Raw genomic sequence first — 25,104 nt, 5'->3', positions numbered from 1 at the left:
AGGAAGGAGACGGGTTCTGTGTCCCAGAGATGAACGTGCTTTGGTCCGAAATGTGCATATCAACCCAAGAACAAAAGCAAAAGACCTTGTGAAGATGCTGGCTGAAGCTGGTAAGAGTGTGTCATTATCAACAGTGAAACGAGTCCTGTACCGACATGGGCTGAAAGGACACAGGGACAAAGACCTTCATTTTTGGAGACATGTCCTGTGGTCTGACGAAACTAAAATTTAACTTTTTGGCCATAATGACCATCATTACATTTGGAGGAAAAAGGGGGAAGCTTGCAAGCCTGAGAACACCATCCCAACTGTGAAATATGGGGGTGACAGCATCATGTTGTGGGGTTGTTTTGCTGCAGGAGCAACTGGTGCACTTCACAAAATAGATGGTATCATGAGGAAAGAACATTCTGTGGAAATACTGAAGCAACATCTCAAGACATCAGCCAGGAAGTTAAAGCTTGGGCGCAAACGGGTTTTCCAAATGGACAATGACCCTCAGCATACTGCCAAACTGGTTACAAAGTGGCTTAAGGATAACAAAGTCAATGTTTTGGAGTGGCCATCACAAAGCCCTGATCTCAATCTTATTGAAAATTTATGGGCAGACCTGAAAAGGCATGTGCGAGCAAGGCGGCCTACAAACTTGACTCAGTTACACCAGTTCTGTCAAGAGGAATGGGCCAAAATTCCTGCAAACTATTGTGAGAAGCTTGTGGAAGCATATCCAAAATGTTTGACCCAAGTCATACAGTTTAAAGGCAATGCTACCAAATGCTAATGAAATGTATGTAAACTTCTGACTCTCAAGAAAGTAATAAAAAAATGTCTAAAAAATGATCTCTCTCATAATTCTGGCATTTAGCAAATAGAAATAATTTTGGTAATCCTAATTGACCAAAAACAGGAAAAGTTTAATCTGATTTAATGTTAGACGGTGAGAAAAAAAAGATATATATATATATATATATATATATATATATATATATATATATATAATATGCCATGGCAATAACATCAGTTTAAATCGCATTTCAATTTGAACAGCCTATTGATTTTGTGTGTGTTTGTGTGTATGTTATGTGTGTATTTGTGTGTGGCCCATACCTCTGTACTTAAACCTGTGTGTGTGTGTGTGTGTGTGTGTGTCAACATGTGTTAATGTATGTGTCCATGAGTGGATATATTTGAGCAGAGGATCTCTGCACCAGAGTGTATCCCAAGTTTCATTTAACTGTCATGAACTGTCATTCATAGCTGTCTGTAGAAGTCCTTTATTTTCAATCACCTGTACAAGTAAAATTAAATGACATAATAATGTCTATTCCAACAGTATTAAGATCACTGCTTCAAAAATAGGTTCAATTCAACTCAGTCAATAAATAGTCAATTTCAAGAAAAGACAGCTGTTAGATTATTTGAATGATATATTTCTTCAGTTAATGTGAAAAATGTTGAGGTTAGGACATTTGGTCAGGTTAGGGACTGATTAGGGCAAAACAAAACAACATAATCATCCTGTCCAAAAAAAGAAATAGGATGACATGAACCCAGTGTCAACCTTAATTAATTGACTGACATGAAAAGACACTAATGTTTTTCTTGCAAACATTGTCATTATATTGTCCAGAGGAAAAGTATACAAAATTTGATGACAATCTGCCCATTAGATTTCTAAGATAAGATAAATATTTGCCTTTTGGTGGTATCTATCTATCTATCTATCTACATACATACATACATACATACATACATACATACATACATTACAAGCATAATATAAATTTTGGCCATATATTTATATCCTGGTGCTACAGAGATGCCCTGGCCTACGAATTATATTCTCTACGGCTTAGAACCTTACCAGCCTGATCATGGAAGCTAAGCAGGATCAGGCCTGGTTAGTACTTGGATTGGAGACTGCCTAGGAATATCAGATGCTGTAAGCTTTTCCTACCTTTTAGATTGAACCAACTCAGTCACCATAGGTAATTATGCATCCTCTTGCATTACCTGTGGTGTGCTGCAAGGTTTATTTTTAGGTCCAATTTTATTCTCTATTTATATGCTTCCACTTGGCCAAATTATCCAACACCACAACCTCTTTTTCCATTGCTATTCGGATAGCACACAGATATACTTTCCTGGAAGATCCGACAACCCAGAAAGCCTAGCTGCTGTTTTAGATGGTCTCAATGATGTTAACTGTTGGATGGCACAAAATTTTCTAGAACTCAACAACTCAAAATGAGAAATTCTACTGTTAAATTCACCAAATCCCTTCAGCCCCATTCAGAGTGCCCTTGGACCCTGGTCAACAAACATCAAATCTGTTGCCTGAAATCTTGTTGTTATATTTGATTCAAACCTAACCTTTGATCACCACATCACAAAAGTTGTACAGTCCTGCTACCTCCAAATCAGGTCCAGCTCCAAAATCAAACCTATCCTCTCAAAACCTGATCTGGAAAAAGTCATTCACATATTCATTTTCTCAAAACTGGACTACTGTAACTCCCTGGCATCAACAAAAAGTCACTATCCTGCCTCCAACTAGTTCAGAATACAGCAGCGAGGCTTCTTACTGGTTTTAACAGACGACATTTCCTTTCACTAGCTCCCTGTCTACTTTAGAATTGATTTTAAGATTTTACTGATCACTTTTAAAGCGCACTGGGGCCTAGCCCTGAGCTACATAACAGAACTGTTGACCCCTTACGAACCAGTACGCAGTCTTAGGAGGATCTAACTGTTCCAAAGTCAAGGCTGAAATCGAAAGGAATGATCTGCCCAAGGAAATAATTCTAGCTGAATCAGTAACCTCTTTGAAATCTCTTCTAAAAACTCACAGACCTGCTTTTATGTGATGTCGTCTTCTTACTAATTTTCTTACTCTTCTTACTTTTTACTATATTTGAATCATTTTCTTTTTCTTTTCATTACTTTTTAACTTATGTCTTGTGTCCTGTACAGTTCTTACTACGTTTGCATGTGTGTGTGAGCGTGTGTGTTGTGCGTGCGTGCGGATATGGTTTTTTAATCCCTCTCTCTTTCCCTTGTAATATATTGTTTGTCTTCCCTCTGTTTATTTGACTACCATTGCCCTTTAATTGCTCTTTGTAAACTTTGTTTTTAAAAGGTGCTATACAAATAAAGTTATGATTATTGTTATTATTATTATTATTATTGTTATTATAAAGGAATATAATAAGTCTCAACAAAATCACATTATCATTGGATGCACATTTTGCAATGACAAGGATACACCTCCTTAAACCTCCCATAAAGACACTCTAAAGTGCGCAGCTGTTGCAGTGAATGACATCAGCAGTTGTTGTTGTTGTTCAGAGTAAGCTTGCAGTTCACAGTAAGACAGTGGCATAATAAACTCTCTCTCTCTCTCTCTGTCTCTCTCTCTCTCTCTCTCTCTCTCTCTCTCTGTCTCTCTCTCTCTCTCTCTCTCTCTCTCTCTCTCTGTGTGTGTGTGTGTGTGTGTCAAGGCAGATGCACGATCAAACACTTGACTGTTAAACAAACTCAGGCATGATGAATTTTTAACTCTAGTACACACACACACAGAGAAGCAAAACACAAACTACTGAGACCACCAAGCTAGAGGTTTGTAAGGCAAAGACAAGTTGTGGTTACTGACTAAACACACACTTCTCAGCATACATGTAAGTATATTCACGGGTGTCAGGCTCAGGGAACACTATCGTATCTAAAGGGTATGGTCACTATGTTTTGAACAACATGTGTTTCTACTGGTTATTTTGGAGAATGAAAATAAGCACATTTAAAGAAACTAATCAGTCAGAGCTATTAGCAGTTAGCTTTTAGCTATTAGCAATCAGCAGGTTCAATTCGGTAACATCTGCGCTGCCCTTCAAGATAAAAGGAAATCTCTAAGTTAACTGGTGGTCTAGAGGGTTTGTTAATGCCAGGTCACCAGTCCAGGTCACCAGTCCAAAACCAGAATGAAAAATGGGTTGGGAAACTAGTGACAGTGTTAAGCAACAGATGAAGACATGCAGATATTCAGAAAGTAAAAAAGTGACTTCCTGAGGTGTTGTGAAGCTAATTCAGAGATCTTAGATATCTAAGTCAAGAGTCAGATAATATCAGCTGCCTTTTAATGACTGTAAACTGCTTTCAAAGCTGTGTTTTTTTGGCCACTTGTGGGCGACAGAAGAAGCAAACAGTTGTCTGACTCAGAGTTACATTAACATGTTTCTGGTCACCTGATAAATGTTAGTTGAATATTCACTCCTGATTACCTCCACAAAGAAGTTATGTTTTCGCCAGTGCCTATTTGTCAGCAGGATTACACAAAACGTGCTGAACTGATTTGCACCAAACTTGGTGAAGGTTTGGACCATGGGCCAGGGAAGAGCTTATTAAATTTTGGTGCAGATCTGTAACAGCCACACATGTGTAGGATTATTTGACCTTGGTGGAGGTATGCGCTCTGTTGAGTGCAATTTTAGTTAGTTTTTTTCTGTTTGCACCAGGATTTTTCTTTTATCACTTTCCTAAAAATTGAGATAGAACTTTTTTTTTTTTTTTTTTTTACATTTTTGTAAATTCCTCAAAATGTAACAGAGCATGTAGCATCAGCAGCATTCAGGAATGATTACATCAGTATTTTATTTAACTTTACACTCATGGGGGCAACATAGCAATGAGACAATTCATATAGAGCTATGTGTATTGTATAATGCTGGTGTCATTACAGGTAATAAAACCATATGGCTGTGTCATATAAGGAGTAAAAGCAATAAATGTCCACCGGCTAGTCTCACCACACTCAAAATGTTGTAGGTTTATCAGAGCTCTTAACTAAATACAGCACCACCTTGTTTCCCCATTAGCTGGAAACAAGGTGGATAAGCTTGAAAACCCAAATAATAATCCAACATAGAATAAAAAGCTTTGTAGAGCTGAGGGCAACTGCAGAGTTCCTTATCTTGTTTGATCCCTTTCACACTGCACATGACCCATTGTTGTGTCTGCTATGATTCATATTTGGTTTAACATGGTTTTCACACGTAAAAAGTAAAAAAAAAAAAGCCCTGAGTAATTTGGCCATTGCCATCTTGGTTTTTTGGAACCAGAAGAAACGGTATTTTGACGGGAAGGTGGAGCTGGGGAGGAGTGAGGGGTGGATCTGACCTGCTCTGCACTCTATCATGATTGTCAGGCAGGTCACTGTGTATGGTACAGTCTGTCGATCACATCATAGCCACACCCTGATGCACACCTTGCTTTATTCCTCCAAATGGGAACATAATTTAAAAAATAAACATCATGTTGTATTGAACAAGACTTGAAACTAGCGATTGAGACCATAGGGCCATTTTCACATAGACTTCAACACAATTGGACTTCTTTTTACAACCAGTAGAGTCGCCCCCTGATGGTCATTAGATAGGATGAAGGTTAAGGCATTTTTGCATTGACTTCACTTTTCAGACCCAGATTCTACATCCATTTTTATATACAGTCTATGATCTGAAGCTCATCTACTCTGACTTCCTGATTGAGGAATTCGGATCAGGCCTTATGCCACACCAACCACCTGCTTGCTCCAGGTTTACAGGTGAAAGAGTAGAGATGGTTAGAGAAGGAAATATCATAGAGACTCAGCCACATGTTTGAGCCTCAGTCAGACCCAGACTCAGATGAGGAGTCTGTTGAGACCAAGTACAGAAACTAGGAGACGTGTCAGAACGTAGTTAACAACATTTATTTGCTTATGTTGTTTTTTGGTTTTCTAACTAGCAGTGGCTGACATGGTGTTAGTAGTTGTGCTACTGCTAACTCTGGCTCTCTGTGCTGATAAGGTTTCAGGTGTATTTAGCCTTGCCTCCTGTCCCCACAAATTGACAGGATTGGTTCCTTAAGTTATGAATCACTGGTTCAAGGTGGAAATACTCAGTCATGGTGTCGACTGATTATTTCTCTCATGATATGTTTTGTATTGTATAAAAACATCATGTGGATGTTAATGTGGTTAAACACTTGATTATCATTGGAGGGGGTCTTTAATTAGTGCTGCTTTACCAAAGATTAAGTAATTCACTCTGTGGCTCCATAGTTACAAAAATGTCATCTTGACTAGACCTGGAGCTAGTGCCCTCTTTTGGATTATTATCCAACATTGACAGAGAAAAGGAAATTAACTAACAATTAATATCCCCCAAAAGTAAAAGTAGATATAATGAAGTCAATAGTTCAATAAAGTTAACAAAGATACAATAAAACATAAAAACAATGATCTCTAAATTATTTTGCACCAAGGTTATGAGTTTGAGTTTCACATTTTAAAAGTTAAAATATAACAATATTATTTCATTATGTCATTATCAGCTGTGTTTGATTAACTCCATGTCTCCTTTGGACAAGCTAGTGTATAATATAATATAATATAATATAATATAATATAATATAATAATACAATACATTATACTATAATGTAATATAATATCTAATAGGAGCTTATTTTGAGTAACAACCCCAGTGCACAAACTGATAGAAGACTGACCTGCATGTAAAACACTAAATATATATTTTATGACTGTGTCCTACATGGTTTTTATAATGTCTTGAAGGACATGTTGGACTTCCTCTCTGATGTGCTGTGTGTTTGAGTGTCTGACTTTTCCACATCTGCTCTGTCTGTGTGTTTCACCATCTGTTGTCAGTCCTCACTTTTTCTTTAGAAATGTTTCACTGGTTGCGGCCATTAAAATGAGTATTTTTTAAACACCACACAAGTTGCCAGTTTAGGTGTTGTCCCCATGAGGAAACAGTTTCCAGATGTGTGTTTCTAACTTGACAAAAAAATCTCCAAGTCATTTGATCTGCTTTTGGGTCCTAAATGTTTTTATACATGAGTGAAGAAATCTGTTGGCATCTTTGAGAAATTAGCCTAATTTTCTTGATGTGAGTACACCAGTGCCAGTCTGACTTTCTTCTTCTTTTCTTGCCAGAAACAGTGGAATTGAGGAGGAAAATGTGACCATAAAGTCAATTTTTGACAAAAGCTCTTCCCAGAGATTTCAACCAAATCTCAGACTTTGTCAGCATATAGAAATTGCTCAGTTGTGTATGACCAACTGTCCCAGCAACCAATCAAACATTATTTACTGTATATTTACCTTTCAAACAAATCAAATGCAATTCAAAGTGCTTTAGTGACTGACAAAATGCAGTATGTTAAAATGTATTTAGAGACTAATGCACACCAAAACAACCAAAAAATACCAATACTTTCTGCTTCTCTCAGATCGTCTGCGAGGCAGTTCCTGCAGCCCGGAGCATCATGGCTGAAAGTCAAGCAGATGTTTTTGTTCTTCTTTGGGAAATAGCTAAAAGAACCTTCCTGGTTCAAAAACCAAAAGCATTTCTGATACTCTGGTGCAAAACCATCTAGTGCCTTATAAACCAGTACAAGAATTTTAAAAAGATCAGTACAAAAACAGGATACCAGTGTAAAGACTTAAAGTAGGCTTAATGTGGGCTCATCTTTTTGTCGTAGCCAGCATTCATGCAGCAGAACTTTGAATTCATTTACTGAATTCTTTTGCAGACCAGAAAGGAGAGCATTTCAGCTGGCATCAGTCTTTCTGTGCTGCCCAGACAGAGAAATGACTTCACTTTGGAGTTTTTGTGACCTCACACATGAGCTTTGAAATTAAAATTGTTCCTACATTTATGTCTTGGCTCGGGTAGAATCTTACTGAATTTAATTTAGAGGCCAGTTTTTCTGTTTGGGCCTTTGATGATGATTAGATCTTCTGTTTTTTCAGCTCTAAAGATTCTGTAACCTCCAGGCCTTTATATATAAAATACTTTTAACAAGTGAGTCAATCAGCTTGGTGTCATCAGGACACATGGTCACATAGAGCTGCGTGTCATCCGCATAGCAACATGGACACATTAAAAACTAATGTATTTTAATCAATCCTACAGGTAACCTCATTGTTTGGAAGTACTACTCAGGTCAAATCATGAACAAATATACATACTTAGGTCAGATTCTGATATTTGAACCATCCCCATGATAACTGAGCAGCTTTTATCATCTGATTCGGTCCACAAAATGCAGTTCCAATTTCTGAAAAAAGCTAGTGAGGGGATATTGAATTAAGATTTTTGTTTTGTTTTTACTTGTTCTTAGATTTGCATAATTCTGTCCTGTTTTACCTAAATAAACTTGAGGGAGATGTAGAATAAACAAATGCAAAGAGATAACAAGGTTTCTGCAGTCTCTGTATTTTTAAACAATAACAAATTTGTTAAAAAAAAAAAAAAAAAAACAGCAGAGATGCAGAACTCTTTGGATGCACAGTCAATGCTGGATACTGTGTGGATAAAAATCTCTGGCAAACAAGAGACATAGAGCTCCAAACGGTATGGATGAGTGTCAGCTGCTGATGTTATGCAGTAGAAGGTTGTCCTCTGGTTTCTGGGTCACATCTGACATGTTTGCAGCTGCTGTCTGGATTTTTATCTGACACTTTTGTGTTTACATTTGTTTCAAACCTGTTGCTGTCTGCTGCTTTTTTCATTCTTGTCACCTGAAATGTGTTATTATTGCAGGTCTCATGCTGTATCTTCATAGTCTAAGAGCGCTTTTCTACCTAATATGTATGGTTTGATTTACCTCTGATGAGTTTGCAAATTTGGTTCAGGTTGCTTAAGCTGTCAATCAAACCCTGGTGTGCACGACACAACCAGACTGAAATTCACAGGCTTTACAATTTCAAAATCTGATGAGACAGATTTGCTTCCATCTGTTACGGTACAAGGTGTCAAGACACAAGGTCCAGTTTCAGAATTGACTGATAATCAGTATAATCAATTCTTTATTTTCTGAGATGTTTGTTAAAAAAGGTCCAGTTAAGTGCAGCAACACTATAGCTGTCAATTACCTCAATTTGATTTTCCTGTGTGGGTCCCTGTAGTACAGATGGTGCAGAATTAAATCACAAAATGGTCAAATGAATTTACCTGTCAGTACACATGGCTCCAGGATTACATCAGAATCAGAATCAGAATCAGAATCAGAATCAGTTTTATTGCCAAGTATGTTTTCACATACAAGGAATTTTTTCTGGTGATTGGTGCAATTGATCAGCAACAGTGGGGCTCTCTAGCCTTGTTGATAAGGCTAATAGCAGATGGGAAGAAGCTATTTTTGTGGCGAGAGGTTTTGGTCCTGAAGGACCGCAGCCTCCTGCCAGAGGGGAGTGTCACAAAGAGTTTGTGTCCAGGGTGGGAGGAGTCAGCTACAATCTTCCCTGCACGCCTCAGAGTCCTTGAGGCATACAGGTCCTGGAGGGACGGAAGATTGCAGCCAATCACCTTCTCAGCAGAGTGGATGATACGCTGCAGTCTGTTATTGTCCCTCTCCGTGGCAGCAGCGTACCAGATGGTGATGGAGGAGGTGAGGATGGACTCAATGATGGAGGTGTAGAAGTTCACCATCATAGTCCTTGGCAGGTTGAACTTCTTCAACTGCCTCAGGAAATACATCCTCTGCTGAGCTTTTTTGATGAGGGAGCTGATGTTTAGCTCCCATTTGAGATCCTGTGTGATGGTGGTTCCCAAGAAGCGAAAATGCTCCACGGTGGCCACGGGGGAGTCACACAGGGAGATGGGGGTGGGTGGGGCTGGGCTCTTCCTGAAGTCCACTATCATTTCCACTGTCTTCAGAGCGTTTAGCTCTAGGTTGTTCTGCCTGCACCAGGTCACCAGACGGTCAGTCTCCCACCTGTAGGCAGACTCATCGCCATCAGAGATGAGTCCAATGAGAGTGGTGTCGTCTGCAAACTTCAGGAGCTTGACAGACTGATGGCTGGAGGTGCAGGTGTTGGTGTACAGGGAGAAGAGCAGAGGAGAAAGAACGCAGCCTTGCGGGGATCCAGTGCTGATGGTCTGGGAGTCAGACACGTGCTTTCCTAGCTTCACGTGCTGCCTCCTGTCAGACAGGAAGTCGGTGATCCACCTGCAGGTGGAGTCAGGCACGCTCAGCTGGGAGAGCTTGTCCTGCAGCAGAGCCGGGATGATGGTGTTGAAGGCAGAGCTGAAGTCCACAAACAGGATCCTGGCATAGGTCCCTGAGGAGTCCAGGTGCTGGAGGATGAAGTGGAGAGCCATGTTGACGGCGTCATCTACAGACCTGTTGGCTCTGTAGGCGAACTGCAGGGGGTCCAGGAGTGGGTCAGTGATGGATTTGAGGTGGGACAGGACAAGGCGCTCAAATGATTTCATGACCACAGAGGTCAGGGCAATGGGTCTATAGTCATTTAGTCCTGTGGGCCTTGGTTTTTTGGGGACAGGGATGATCATCTCTGTTCAGTTGTAATGCCTCCTGATCCTCCTCCACCTCCTGATTTTTGTGGATATGATATTGTTGTGTGTGATGTTATATGTGTGTAGGTGCATATCTGTGTGAATGATGTCTTTTTCTGTTTGGACCTCGCATCACATTCAGACAGACGATGCCAGATGGGTGTAATAAAAGTTCTTTATTTGCACAAGCCGTTTTCTGAGAGAGTAGGTGAGAGTCCTTGAGGGAGTGCAGGGGGACAAAGGATCCAGGAGGAGCCTGGTGGAGCCTGGAGGTGGATGATCGGGATGGAGCAGGTGAGCTGTGTGGAGGCAGCAGGTGAGGGAGCGGTGTGAGGACAGCGGGTGAGTGGTGTGTCTGGTAATGGTTGCAGTATTTCAGCAGGAGCAGACGGCAACACTGGAATGGGAAAAACTGAGGTGGAGAGAGACACTGGTGAGGTTGCATCCAAAGAAACAACAAACAGTGAACAAGATTGTACACTAGAGAGTAAGTTGTCTGGAGTGTTACTACAACGAGAGCAGAACAATCTGGCAGTGAGTGAGTGGAGAACTGTGGTTTTTATACAAAGCTTGATGATTAATGAGTAGCAGGTGTACCAGGTAGCCAGTGCTGCATCACGCCCCTGCTGAGAAGGATACACATACACACACAGACAAGGGGGAGAAGACACAGGGAAAGAAAGGCAGGGAAAACAAACACAGGAAACACTGGGACTTTCAGCAGTCACAGAGGGCTGTGACGGTCAGCTCTGTAAAATACTGTAGAGATTTTTCCTGCAGTTTCTATTAGATGTGTCACAATTTAACAAATGTAATACAAACTTACATCAGACAAGTAAAATACTGTTGGAAACACATCAGATTTATCTTGCAGGGATTTACAGTAGAATTATTATTGAAAGTTGAGAATGTAAACAAATTGATAGTACTATTCTTAACTCCCTCCTGATCCTCTTTTAGTACTGCCCTGTCCAATGGCTATCATCTTGATATGTGTATAAGGCCTGGGCTGATAATATCACAATATTTCACTTCTATATTTTACATAACATTGCTGTTTTCCACAGTCTAGTGGAGAGTCCAGCCCTCATTTTACTGCTTTGCCCACTGTACATCGTACCTTGTCGTGTGACAAACAAAACTTTAAGCTGCTATTATATGATTTAAATTATATAATCAGTAGAGGAAATAAGTGATGCTGCCACAGAGAGGTGAGTTATTTGTTTCTTAATATTAAGCCCAGTTCAGAGACAGACCATCTCGACTTGGATTTATCTACGACTGTCTACTACAACAAGTCTGTCCTCCTGTAAAAAGTCAGCCCATAGTATAATCTTTGCAGCAGGTTATTATGACCCATAGTTACATTTTGTTGCTAGGCGACATATAGAGGCCGTTCTAATTATGACAGGAGTAAAGGGAAAGGTGTGGTGACGTAGTATATGGAGCATCAAACTCCATGTCATGAGGAGGTTGGGGTGAATGGATGGGTCAACAAATCACAGGAATATGACACAGTAGAGTGGTGTTCGAGTCCAATGTAAAAGTAACAGTTTATATTGTTACATGAATGTTTGTTGTCATTATTGTAACCATGACAACAAAGATTGTCTAATGTTGGGGAAATATTTATTTTAACCCAAATCACTGTCTTTTCCTAAACCTAACCAAACCATGACAGTTATTATAGTAACATGGTGACAAAGGTAGATACGCCACTCTCAGTACAGTCTGCCTGTAGAGACACTTCTATAGGTCGTATCAGAGGGTTGATGGTTGTTCAGATTGGACTGGCTGCTCATTGGACAGACACTTGATTATTAAGGCCACTCACTCCCTGAACCTGTTTCTTTGACAGTGCATGTCCATCGTCCATACCATCTTTTTCTGTGCAGGGTTTGCTTGAGCCTGTTCCAGCTCACACTTGATCAGGTGTTGTTCTGCTGTTTTCAGTTAAACAATGATTCTTTCACTGTAAACACATGTTATATCTATCTTTTGTATCTATCTGAACACTTAAAGCTGGGAAATAATGTATGTTTGTTTTTACCAAAATGTGATATGACATTTGATGTGATATGACATCATGTGCTGCTGGTTCTGTCTACATGTTAGAGTTAGAGAGGATGTCTTTATATCCATGCATGAAACAATATATTGTTCATTAATGTGTGTAAACCTGTCAGTATAGGAGCAGTGGTTACATAACCTTTGAAATGAGCTTAACTTCAACATCAACATATGCATGCATGCACACGTCACAGGTGCACACTGGCACTTAAACAAATATCACTACAGCTCACGACCATAGACTGTATATAAAACTGGACATAGACTCTGGGTCTGAAAGTGAAGCCAATGCTCAATAAATCTGTGTTCTGTCTAATGACCATCAGGGGGCAACTCCACTGGTTGCATAAAGAAGTCAGATTGTATTGAAGTCTATGGGAAAATGTTGCTACTTCTCACTTGATTTATTACTTCAGTAAATGTTTTCCTGATGAGTTTATGGTCTCCCTCACAAGTTTCAAGTCTTCCTCAATACAACATGATGTTCATTTTTTAATTATGGTCCCATTTAGAGGAAAATATACGATAAAGCAGGGTAGGCATTAGGGCAGTGCTACCGTGTGACTGACAGACTGTACCACACATTGCGACCTGCCTGACAATCGCGGTTGGATTATTGTTTCTCATATTGTATATTTGTATCATAATCAGGGCGTCCTAGAAAAATAGAGTTTGCTGTCAATGGTCTTCCCTATATAAATAAAGGTTTTAATGAATTAATAAATTAATGACTGAATGAATGAATGGAGAGCACCCAAAACTGACAATGTTGGTCTGTCATCAAGTTACTCATTAAATACTAATAGCTGGTATGTCCTGCTGCTGTTTTAATCAGTGACAGCAACTGTAAAAAAAAAATGAGAAGCTGCCTTCTGAATGTTTTGTACACTTTGCTAATGAGAAAGACAGAGGAGCAGAAACTGAATCCTTAATGTCATAGTTTAGCGACATCAGCATCAGAACAACCCAAATGATTTTTCACAGTCAGCAGACTGTAGATCCTGGTTTTAGCAGGCTGCAGTGGACAAAATATTGTAGAGTGCAGTTACCATGCCAAAGTCTGCCCGACCGGCTCAGTACAACTGTGAATGAGTTGTTTCAAAGTTTGGTCATCAGTCTAAAAACTTGCACCATGCTGCAGTGATTTAGCATGGTCTGAACTTAAAATGTGTAAAACCACCAGCAGAGTGACTTCAATATGCTACCAATCATCTTCAAATATTTAATTCAAATATTTGTTGGCATTACAGTTTCAAACCTGCAAACAGGAGGAAAACTTGGTGCATGTGGTCATTTCACAGGTAAAGTGCTGTCATTCATTCATTCAGGTCCACTGAGTCGTCTGTCTGCAGGAAGCTGGAGTTCCTCTGTCAGGTGTCTGATTTAGAACCACTGTGTTCTCTATTGTTTCTGTTAGCTTCTTTGAGCCGATATGACGGCAGAGAAAAGGCTTTTTCCCACGTGAAGGGACAGTGTGTGTGTGTGTGTGTGTGTGTGTGTGCAGAAACACATAGAATCAAGAGAAACTGAGACAGGATGCACACAGAAAGACAAATACACGCACACACACACACACTCACACAGATGGAGGAAACCCAGACAGGACATATACATGTAAGAAAACACTGTGCAGACAGAAGCACAAACACAAAACATGCATATACATTTAGAAACACACACACACACACTTACACACACACTTATACACATAAATAAAATGTTTCCGGCAGAAAATGGAGTGTTGTGTGTGTTACCTCTGCAGCAACTGTAAACAGTTAGAGGCAGTAAAATACAATGGACTGCTTCACTCTCAGCAGTGTCTAATACAAAGGCCAGTCTGTGTGTGTGTGTGTGTTTGTGTGTGTGTGTGTGTGTGTGTGTGTGTGTGTGTGTGTGTGTGTGTGTGTGTGTGTGTGAGTGAGTGAGAGACGGCCTGAAGCAAACAGTCATATTGTTCCTTGCAGACAGATTGTGTGGATGTTGAACCGCTTGTTTATTCTAAATAGTACAATGGCATATATCTAATTGTACTGAAAGACAGGAAGTGAGATAACATTCACGTATGTGGCCCATACATTTGGCAGAGAAGAAGAATTAGGTGAATTCTGACCTGAAACCAAATGTTGGGCAATAATGGAGCTGCCGAGTTAGTTATTACTTTAAAGGAATAAAAGTTTTTCTGCTGCGTAATGAACAGGTGACTAATGTGACTTTGTGTGGGCTCAGTGTCTGATAGAAATTTAAAAAGAAGAATGACTTGCCGTCATAAAAATACAGTGTAACAGGAGTATTCAGTTAAAATTCAAAGGGGCAAAATTTCCTCAAGTAAAGATCTGGAACCCTGGTTGAGTGGCTGTTTCAGGATTATGAATAACTTTTCTAATAATATGTTATTTATGCTTGTCTCCATTTCAAGGAAAATAAGGGATGTAAAAAGTAACGTAACTATGAACATTTACCTTGTTCTTTTTTGTTTCACATCCTGAGAGTGTGAACCATTTTTATAATAAACTATCTCAACACATTTTACCAACTGAAGCTGTAACACTTCCACCACTTTCGTCACTTGTCTCTACTCTCATCTCTCCCCTGTGTGTATCTCATTGGCTGACTCCAGTTCCAAAGATTGGCTGAGTAGTGTCACGTGACCAATGCCATAAAGGCTAGAAAAGCTCCACCAGTACAACAGTATTAAAAAAATAAGGATTTAATGAATAACTGCCATCACTCCACATAAAATGGATTTGCTATTCATTCATATTCTACTGCTTTATGGGTCACAGTGGTAGCAGCCCTATGTAGGGCTGCCCTGGCATCCCTCTCTGGCGTCACCTCCTGCAACTCTTTGCCAATAGAGAGTGCCTCTCTGTTTGGACTGACAGCAGGAACACACTGGATGAATGAGACGTGCGTTGCAGCTGCTGATGCTGATCTGCTGCGGAAAAACATGCGCGTTTACAACGACTGCATTGCTTCTACTGCCAGCTCTATCTGTCCAGATAGAGTTTGCATTATAAATTAATTTCTGATTTATTTTTTAGAGAAAATACCTCCACAAAACTCCACTGTCTCCACATGCAGCTGCTAAATGGTTAAATATCTTCATCATGTCTGACATGTTCGGATTCAGCTTAGACATAAAGACTATAGTGGACGGTGTCAGTTTTGTGTAATATTGCTGGTATGATGTCAAAATGACGTCATCAGGTCTTTTCTTGCTGCAAGATGCGTGCATCAAATGTGAAAAAATGGTCAGATGCCGAGATGCTACGTTGTGGCTGCGTGCCTCGCAGCTAGACATGCAGTGTGCTTGCTCTAACTTGTTAACATGGTCACCAAAATGAAAAACAAAATGTTCTGCAGCCACCATGCACACACAGTGCATCCAGTGTGTTCCTGGACTGAGAATGAGCTGCTAGCCACCATGCAGACAGGTAAAATGGATCCACCACATCTTATCTGTGGGTTGGTCCTCCAGACAGTGAGATGCTTCAGTCAGTAAATGTGTGCACGGCAGCTAGCAGCTAGTTAGCATGGCTGCTGTGCTGAAAGCCGTTTCACACTGGACTGGAGGGCACAGCAGTATAACATAATATGAAGTGGGTGTAACTTGAAGTATTGCAGCCTGCAGACAGATCCTTTTGTTTCTATTAGTGAACTCTGCACTGTAACATGGAGCAGTTTTGAGGAATTAAACCAGAATATAGTTTATAAACCTCACATTCATGAGGGACCATGTATGACACCTTTACATCTGTAGTTTGGTTAATTTGATCAGAACCAAGGGAAAATTTTGAAAATGTAACTGGTCTGTATGACTGCATCATCAGACATCATCCCCATATGGGGGAAATTACAGAAGTCAGACTGCAGCACTGTAAATCTGTGAAACTGCAGCTACAGAAAATAACATGAGTCACACTTTCTCCTACACTGAGTTTCTGCATGCACGTCAGTCCCCACGCCCCCACAAGTCAATTCTCAGCCTGTGGGAAAAGACTGACAACCTGGTTTGTAAAAAGAAAAACAGTGGCTCAGTTATTTGGAGACGTCAAAAGACCAGATGAGCAGCTCTGTTGACTTTTTTATTGTTATTTGCACAGCTGTGTTTTCTTTAGCAGAAGAGGAAATCCTGTAATTGTACTCTATTGCTCTCAGAGATTGGCCTATTTTACTTTAATATGGGCTATTTATTTTATATCATTTTCATGTACATGTGCTGCAGCTGTAGATTTTCAAAGAGGAAAGTACCCCTGTCTTTGAGCTTTATTTTGACAGTGTTTTAAAAGTTTGTTTATAAAAGTGTTTACAACATCTCACCTGTGGCTGTGACACACAACTGAACATTTAGAACACTTTGAAGAAAATCCTGAAATATGACAAACACTTTAATTAAAACTGATCACTTCATTGTTTTATGTTTAGATTGTCGATGCTTGTTAGCAGACTATTAAATAACTTACAGAAGCGTGTGGGGAAATTACCCATAAAAACTGTGTGTAGGACCATGTACCACAGGAATGTCCCAGACAGCAGCAGCTTTTCTCTCACACAGCTCCTGTTTTCAGACTCTCTGCTCCTCCACTAGACACATTCCTAATTCTGTGTTTAAGCTGAGGTCAGTATTTATCTGTTATTATTCTCATTTAACCCATTGCACAGTCAACTGCTTTTAATTCTTTATGTTTTCACTCAACAACATGCAAAGTCTTTAGACACATTAGTGGCCCCTCAGGGGCCCTAAGAAGCCCTGTGCATTGAAAAAGAACAAACTGATAGTTGTAACACATGTAACACAGTAAGAGTAAACAATACCACCTCTGAGCCCAGACTGAACAGCACAGTTGTCCCTCAGGTGTGTGTGCACTTTCCAGCTGTCTTCACATTATACACTGGTATCAGCAGGAAACCCCATAACTACATCATGAAGTCTTTAGCGTGTTACACAGAAATAGAGATGGATCATCCTACAATAGAACAATTAGTTAAATGTTGTGACACTCATCATCTTATTGTACATGTGAAGAAAACTGAAGAAATAATATTTGACCCCATTTAATAGGTGACTACAGCCCAGCATTATTCATCATTATTCACTCCCTTTAAACAAGTCTGTGTGTTTAAGTAACTTATACGTAAGTAGGTCTTTATTAATCTTATTTGAAAACAGTTTGACTGGAACACGCATTCTTGGCTTTGACTAAAAGTAGAAAATAAAACATTTAACATTTTTAACAAATCTGATGATTAAAAATAGACTAAAAGGTCAAGAGTTTTTGTCGAGTCAGATTGACTAAAATAAGAAGGGTGAGGTTGAACAAATATGACTAAAAATAACATGGACTTTTTATCTCAGGACAAAGACTAAATCTAGAAATAGCTGACAATCTTAACTAAATGTGTGTTTCATATATACAGAACAACCAGTCTCCAACCTGAATAACCAACAACCCTCTGATACGACTCAGAGGAGTGTCTCCTGAAATAGTGCCCCTACAGTAGCAGCCATACCAGACCTTGGTTGTCATGGTTACAATAATAAACATGCTGACTGTACCGAGAGCGGCGTACTTACGAAATAACTGCCATGGCTTGGTTAGGTTTTGGAAAAGATGGTGATTTGGGTTAAAATAAGTACTTCCTCAACATTAGACAATCTCTGTTGTCATGGTTACAATAATAACAACGGGTTAACTTTGTCGAACGTTTCATGTATGATAGAAACAACACAAATGGCTACTTTCACATGGGAATTGAGCACAGCTCTCCCGTGTCATATTCTTGTGTTTTGTTGACCCATCCATTCACACCAACCTCCTCCTGATGTGGACTTTGTCGCTCTATATACTACATCACTGCGCTTTTCCCTTAGCTCCTGTCATAATTAGAACGGCCTCTAGATGTCGCCAAGTAAACAAAATGTAACTATGGGTCATAATAACCTGCTGCACAGATGACCTATGGGATGATTTTTTACAGGAGGACAGACTTCTTGTAGTAGACAGTCGTAGATAAATCCAAGTCAAGATGATCTGTCTCTGAAGCGAGCTTAATATTAAGAAACAAATAGCTCACCCCTCTGTGGCAGCATCACCTCAGACATGTTTGTAAAAATGCTATGAATAATATTTTACACATAAAAAGTCACATCTACTTTTACCGCCTCATTGAAAAACCTGGATGTGCTGTGGCCACCACCTGCATGCTCCAGGTTGACAGGTGACAGAGCAGAGAGTATCAAGACTCAGCCACATGTTTGAGCTTTAGTCAGACCCAGACTCAGATGAGTAGTCTGCTGAGACCAGAATCAGAGACTAGCAGATGTATCAAATGCATAGTTAGCATCCTTTTATCTTTCATATTTTTTATGTTGTTTGTTAGCTTGTAACTGGCAGTGGCTGACACAGTGTTAGTGGTTCTGCTAATGCGAACTCCGGATCTCTTGACAAGGTTTCAGATTTACTTAGCCCTGCCTCCTGTCCCCATAAGTTGACAGGATTGTTTCCTTAGGTTATATGACATATGAATCTCTGGTTGTCTGAATATGTTTTTATGTCATTGGTTCTCTGCAGTTCAAGGTGGAAATACTCCATCATGGTGTTGACTGATTATTTCACTCATCATATGTCTTTTATTATATAAAAAACATCATATGGACGTTAACAAGGTTAAACACTTGATTTCGACCAGAGGGGCTCTTTAATTTACTTTACTTTTAATTAATTATCTTTTTTAAATAAATGGCAGTCAGTTTGGTGAAGGACTCATAATGACTTGTTTTGTACTTGAAACACAAAGGGAAGACTCAGACTTGATGTGCGACTTGTTGGTCCTCACTCCAGACTTGATTTGGGACTTGACTTGGACTTCATGGCTAAAACATGAGACTAGGTGTGACATACTGGCAACTTGAAAAGCAATGACTTTGTGTTGTGTTCTTCATGTGCAACAGAGGGCCCTAAAGCAGTAGGTCTTCACAGACTGTGTGGCCATGTCCAGGCACATCTGCTGTTTTGGTTCTTGTAGCTGGAGCAGCACAAAGTGAGGGGTGAAGGGGAATATAAATGTGGTCTTCAGGAAATACCAGCCAATCACAGGAAAGCATGAAGTATGACATCAGCAGCTCAACAAACGGAAAGATGCTTCTTCAGGAAATCATGCCTGGATGCTGAAGAGCAACAATATGAAAACACAGTACCACAAATATGCCACCAGAGACCAATGGTGAAGTACATCAGTACATCTCTGAGCTCCTCTGCCCCCTTTCCATGCCCAGATCTCTCAGAACAGCTTCTCCTGGTTGAGGGGGAAGAGTGATCAGGCTTTTGCTGTAGCTGTCCCAAAGCTTTGGAAATGTTTATGTCTTTAGAATAGAATAGAATAGAATAGAATATACTTTATTGTCATGGACTTGGAGCTGTGCATCTGAACTGATCTCACACCACAGCAGACACACAGCACAGACAGAACAGCATCTTCACACAAAGAATTCACATAATTCACACCTCACACATCAGTCTTTGTGTGAACATTGCACATATCTATCATAACTAAGCTCTCTAGTACAGCCTGATAGAATAAAAAACATAATCCTCTGGTCCACACCAAACACTTTGAGTCTGCATAAAAAGTACAGTCTCTGCTGTAAACGAGAACACAAACCATCAACATGGACTGTCCAGCTGAGGGTGTTGTCCAGATGAACGCCGAGATACTTATATGAGCAGACCTGACTGATGTGTGTGCTGTGTATGACCACAGGACTGTGATCCCCCACTGATCTAGGGTCCAAAACCATCTTCTTAGTTTTATTAACATTTAAAATTTGATTATTGTCACCACACCACTGCACAAAGTTCTCTATTTCATAGAAATAGGCTGATGGACTTGTGGCTTTGCTGTCATCAGAAAATTTAAAAACAAAATTCCTGGGATGGCTGCTTGTACACTAATCTGTGTATAATGTGAAGAGAACTGGGGAGCTGATGCAACCCTGTGGAGCACCTGTACTGATTGATGTGGATTCTGATAGGCTGTAGTTGACTCTGACCTGCTGACGTTGATTTAAATAAGGTGTTCCCCCTCTGTGGACACTTTTAAGGCTAAAGTTAAAACCCTATTTTTTTCTCAAGCTTTTAAGTAGCTTAATTTTTCACTTTTAGCGTCTGTTTTTATTTCAAACTGTCTCTGAATAGGGGATAGTCAAGCCACCTCAAACGTTATCTCCTTGCTTTTGTTTCCTTTTAGCTGTTACTACATTGATATTAAAGAAAGATATGGTGGTATGCTGATTCTCAGGTAATATATGTGGGTGTGCGGTCAGGCACAATGAGACACCAGAAGTCAAATAATTTATTACAGGCTTTAGGTTTAATTTACAGACAGTAGGGGGTCTAGACCATGAGAGTGGACAACAGTTGATGCTGGTTTTAATTAATAGAAATTATGAGTTAATTCCAGGAAGTAAATATAAGCTTGTCAAGAGTTATGATATAAAACAACTACAACACAACTTGAACATAACTTATAATCTCCGGCATCAACTGCCACGTCTAAGGAACAAAGGAACGCACATTACACTCAGACAATTGTTGAGCCCCGGGTTCTGCTATAGGCAGGCAAAGGGCTCGCACCTCAACTCAGTCCTCAAAATAACTTCTGATGAGTCCAGACCCCTACTCCTTCCTGCTCTTTCTGACCTGCTCTTCAAACTGTATGTCATGATATTTCTTTTTATTTTATTGTACAGCTCTTTGTTTGACTGGTTGTTTTAAATGTGCCTCATGAATACACTTGATTTGATTTGAAGGTCACATCATAAATAGTCACAACAGTATCTGTACCTTTATGCATTTCAAAAATAAAGCATGAAATGCAGAAATGCAGAATTTAGTTTAGTCTATATATGTACATTTTAAACATTATTCCATCATTGCTGCATATTCATGTTTGCTCTTACTACAGTGGCAACAAAGTTATCAACCAAGACATTAACACAGTCTCATATGATACCAAAATGCCGCACAGACAAGCACGGCTGGAACACCGCCTCTGCTTTCACCACAGAACAGGGCCTGTAGTGTGCTTCTTATACAGTCAGAGGAATATTCAGTGTGTGTGTCCTCACTGAAGGTGTCTGTCTTTTCCTCCAGGACTCTCCACCAAAGCCAGACATGGAGCAGAAGCTGCGTTCAGCCTCCAGTGTCGATGAACTGATGAGTCTCATCTATCCCTCATACTGGGCTGCTCTGAAGTGCCGGTCCAAGCTCTCTGCTGCCGCAGCCTCCTCTGCCTCCAAGCTCTCTCAGCGGCCACAGCCTCGCCGCCTGAGGCCGCTGGCAGATACAGAAGAGCCAACATTTGCTGCTGCCTACCTCAACTTGGATATCTTGAAAAGTATGTTGACACTTTGCTTAAATATTGTTTTTTTGAGACATAAAGAAATAGAAATGGAGTCACCACAGCAGCAGCACTCTGCACTCTGAATTAAAACACGAATACAGTTTGATTTGTTGTCACAAAAGGTTTCTGCATCATTTTGAGCCCCACACTTGGCTACAATGGCAGTGACTGCAAACACATGCATCACATTATCTTGTTAATTCACATCAAGCTCAGTCGGCTTCTTTGCTGTCAGACTCATTTGGTAAATGTGGATGTAGTTATCTGACATAATCAGTGTTCCTGTTTTTAAATGAAAGAAATGTGTAGAGAGTGAATAGTGACAGTATGTGATTGACTATTACGTTTTTAACTGAATTCTGTTGCCTGTTTTGCATCATTGCAGTTGCCAATACACATGTCTTACACATGTAGTTTCATGTACTCAGAGTTTCTGGCTCTGAGTCAAAGTGACCATGACAGCAAATAAAAACTGAACGTTAAATTCCACATATATATCCATATATATATATATATATATATATATATATATATATATATATATGAGTGTATCTGAAGATGTTCCACTTTGTGCCTGTATTAGGTCCTTTAAGTATTTGCAGTTTTCTAAATAAAAGGTTAAAAATAAATTAGATGAGATAGAGATTAGATTAGATTAACCTATTATAGTAATTAACTAATAATGATAAATTATATATTATTAGTTGTAATTTGGCAAAACTGTGGCTTTATAGATTTGAGCTGATGCACTAGTGAAAACCTGGGTTTCTTTTATTTTCTTGCTCTTCCTTAAGTCAGATCTTGTCACCTGTGTGAAATAATTTGAAACCAAAAAATGACCACAAAGGTTTAACTTACAATAAAACTACACAACTAGACAAGAGTTAATTTACACAGATTTCTCCACTTCTTTCACAGATTCTCTTTAGCTGCCATGTTTTTCAGTTTCACAGCTGAATGTCTCAGTTTCATTTATGAAACAAGGCTCTGGAACAAGGAAGCTGGGTTTATCTTTTATATTTCAGGTTTTTTATATGAGACTTTACATATACAGGTGGACAAGAGTGCACAGAGTGACTACACAAATCTTGTATTTTTTTTGTCCACGCCCTTCTACAGCGTGGGCCCCACCTTGATCTCAACTTGAGCATAAACCGTCATGAGACAGAGCAATAAGCTCACTTAGACTGCACAACTACTGATGAAGATGTCCTCCTCCAGCAGTGTCTGTCTGGTATATCAGATGATACACATCATGAATTTTGACCTGGATTGTTGTGTCTTGGGCTGGAGCGTGCTGGTCCAGCCTGACTCCTCAAACTCCTCCTGTCCCAACTGTTCACGCCTCCCTCAGGCCTTCTTGGACTGCAGGAGGTGGACGCTGTCACCGCTGTGACGGAGAATGTTTGACCTGTTTGGGAGTTTTACTCCCTGGATGAAGCTCTGGATGTTTTAGAAGGTGCTGGTCTACCCTTGGAGCAGGAGTTGGACAACTACAACCCCTCCATTCAGTTTTCTAGCTCATTACATTACATTTGAAAATATGGGATATTTTAGAATAAATAATGATATAACTAGATAATAAGCATATAACAGGATTTTCTTTAAATTTGTTAATTGAATGACAAGCAGCTGCAAACATCACTTGAATCAGGTTGTGTTTTGCCAGGTTGTGGTAACAGATGGGTTGAAATTGTATGTATGTGTTTGGATTACATGTCTGTGTTGGTTTCAGGCACAATGTGGCAGCTTGGATAATGTCAGACAAATATAAAAAATATGGATACGTGTATGATAGTTATTTATAATAAAGGTTGAGGGCTGTGCAAATTATGAATTATGAAATACGGGTGACTGCGGGGAACAGTGGGAGTGTTGGTAGGTATGGGAGAAGAGCGCACCCCTCCCTCGCCCTCTCCTTCACACTTCTGCCAGTGATGGGTGCTCTTCTCCAGAGTTCCAGAGATCAGACGCCTGTCTGTATCTCTGGCACAGACATATTTCTCTCTCAGACGTGCTCAGCAGCAGATGATCCTGGACCCTCTGTGTGATCATGTGTGGCCTTTTTTCCCATGTATCAAGTCCTACCACTCCAGTGGAGCTTTGGAAACTGACCACCTACGTTTTGGAAGCTTCAGTGCAATCCTTGAGGCCAAATTGAACCCGATGGTGGGGTGCCCTATATGAAACATGGGTTAGATAGTGTATCTCCAGATTGTTTGGATTTACACTCAAGGTGAGACTAAGGTGGGGCCCATGTAGTACAAGGACATAGACTAGAGGAAGAATCACTGTTGGATCATTGGTGAATGAAAAGTGTGATAAACTGCAGCACTTTTGCATAGTTTTACTTTAAGTATTGTTTTTTAGTCAAATCATTTTGATTCACATTCATTTAAATGTTTTTGTTAATTTACTATAGACTCAAATGCTCTCTGCAAAGTGTATATCTGTCTTTCATTCTTTGTGTGTTGTCATCCATGTGTATAGTAAAAAACCCTGACCTGTTGCGTGCCTGTGGTGGGGGCCTTACTTTCTGTGTGTGTGCAGGTATAGAGTCAGAGTGGAGGAAAACTCAGTGTATGCCAAGGGAAGTGTGTGTCGACGTGGGCAGGGAGTTTGGAGCTCCCCCCAACATCTTCTATAAACCACCCTGTGTGTCCGTCTACAGATGTGGAGGATGCTGCCACTCTGAGGACAAACAGTGCAGGAATATCTCCACTGGTTACCTCAGCAAAACTGTAAGCACATTCATTCATTCATTAATACAATTTTTTATGTGTTCACATATGGAGTCTATGATATGGGAGTGGTCAATACTTGTCATGATATTTCACACAAGACCAAAGTATTGGACTGGCAGGTCATTGAAACAGAGCTGCACCATCAGAGTGTGTGTGTGTGTGTGTGTGTGTGTGTGTGTGTGTGTGTGTGTGCGCGCGCGTGCACATGTGTACTGTTGGCTTTCTCCAGTAACTGTCATGTAAACCTGGTGACTGTAATTGAGATTGGGGATTAGTTTTCCCTGTGTTTCTGATCGGCTTTTTCTCAGCACACGTGTGCACGACAAAAGACTGCAGACAGGGAAAGTAACACCTGAGGAACTGGATGAAAGGAGAAACCAGTATACAGGGTGATGTGTCCACACACACACACACACACACACATACTTGTACTTCTATCTTTGTGAGGACACTCATTGACATAATGCATTCCCTAGCCCCTTACCCTAACCTTAACCTAAACCTAATTCTAAACCTAACTCTAAAACCA

General features: G+C 40.0%; 1 protein-coding gene across 1 annotated transcript in view; it reads left to right on the top strand.

The window, feature by feature from the left end:
- Positions 1-25,104, top strand: part of vegfc (vascular endothelial growth factor c) — a 78,392-nt gene that overhangs the window by 15,549 nt on the left and 37,739 nt on the right. The window contains exons 2-3 of the mRNA XM_071504255.1: positions 21,582-21,825; positions 24,382-24,572. Coding sequence (XP_071360356.1) covers positions 21,582-21,825; positions 24,382-24,572 — 435 coding nt within the window. The remainder of the gene's footprint in view (positions 1-21,581; positions 21,826-24,381; positions 24,573-25,104) is intronic.

Source organism: Trachinotus anak, unplaced genomic scaffold (assembly GCF_046630095.1).
Source record: "Trachinotus anak isolate AG129_WGS33_773 ecotype Australia unplaced genomic scaffold, CSIRO_AGI_Tana_v1 ptg000019l, whole genome shotgun sequence".
Taxonomy (NCBI): domain Eukaryota; kingdom Metazoa; phylum Chordata; class Actinopteri; order Carangiformes; family Carangidae; genus Trachinotus; species Trachinotus anak.
The sequence above is the reverse complement of the archived record's forward strand: the minus strand, read 5'-3'. Positions and strand labels throughout refer to the sequence as shown.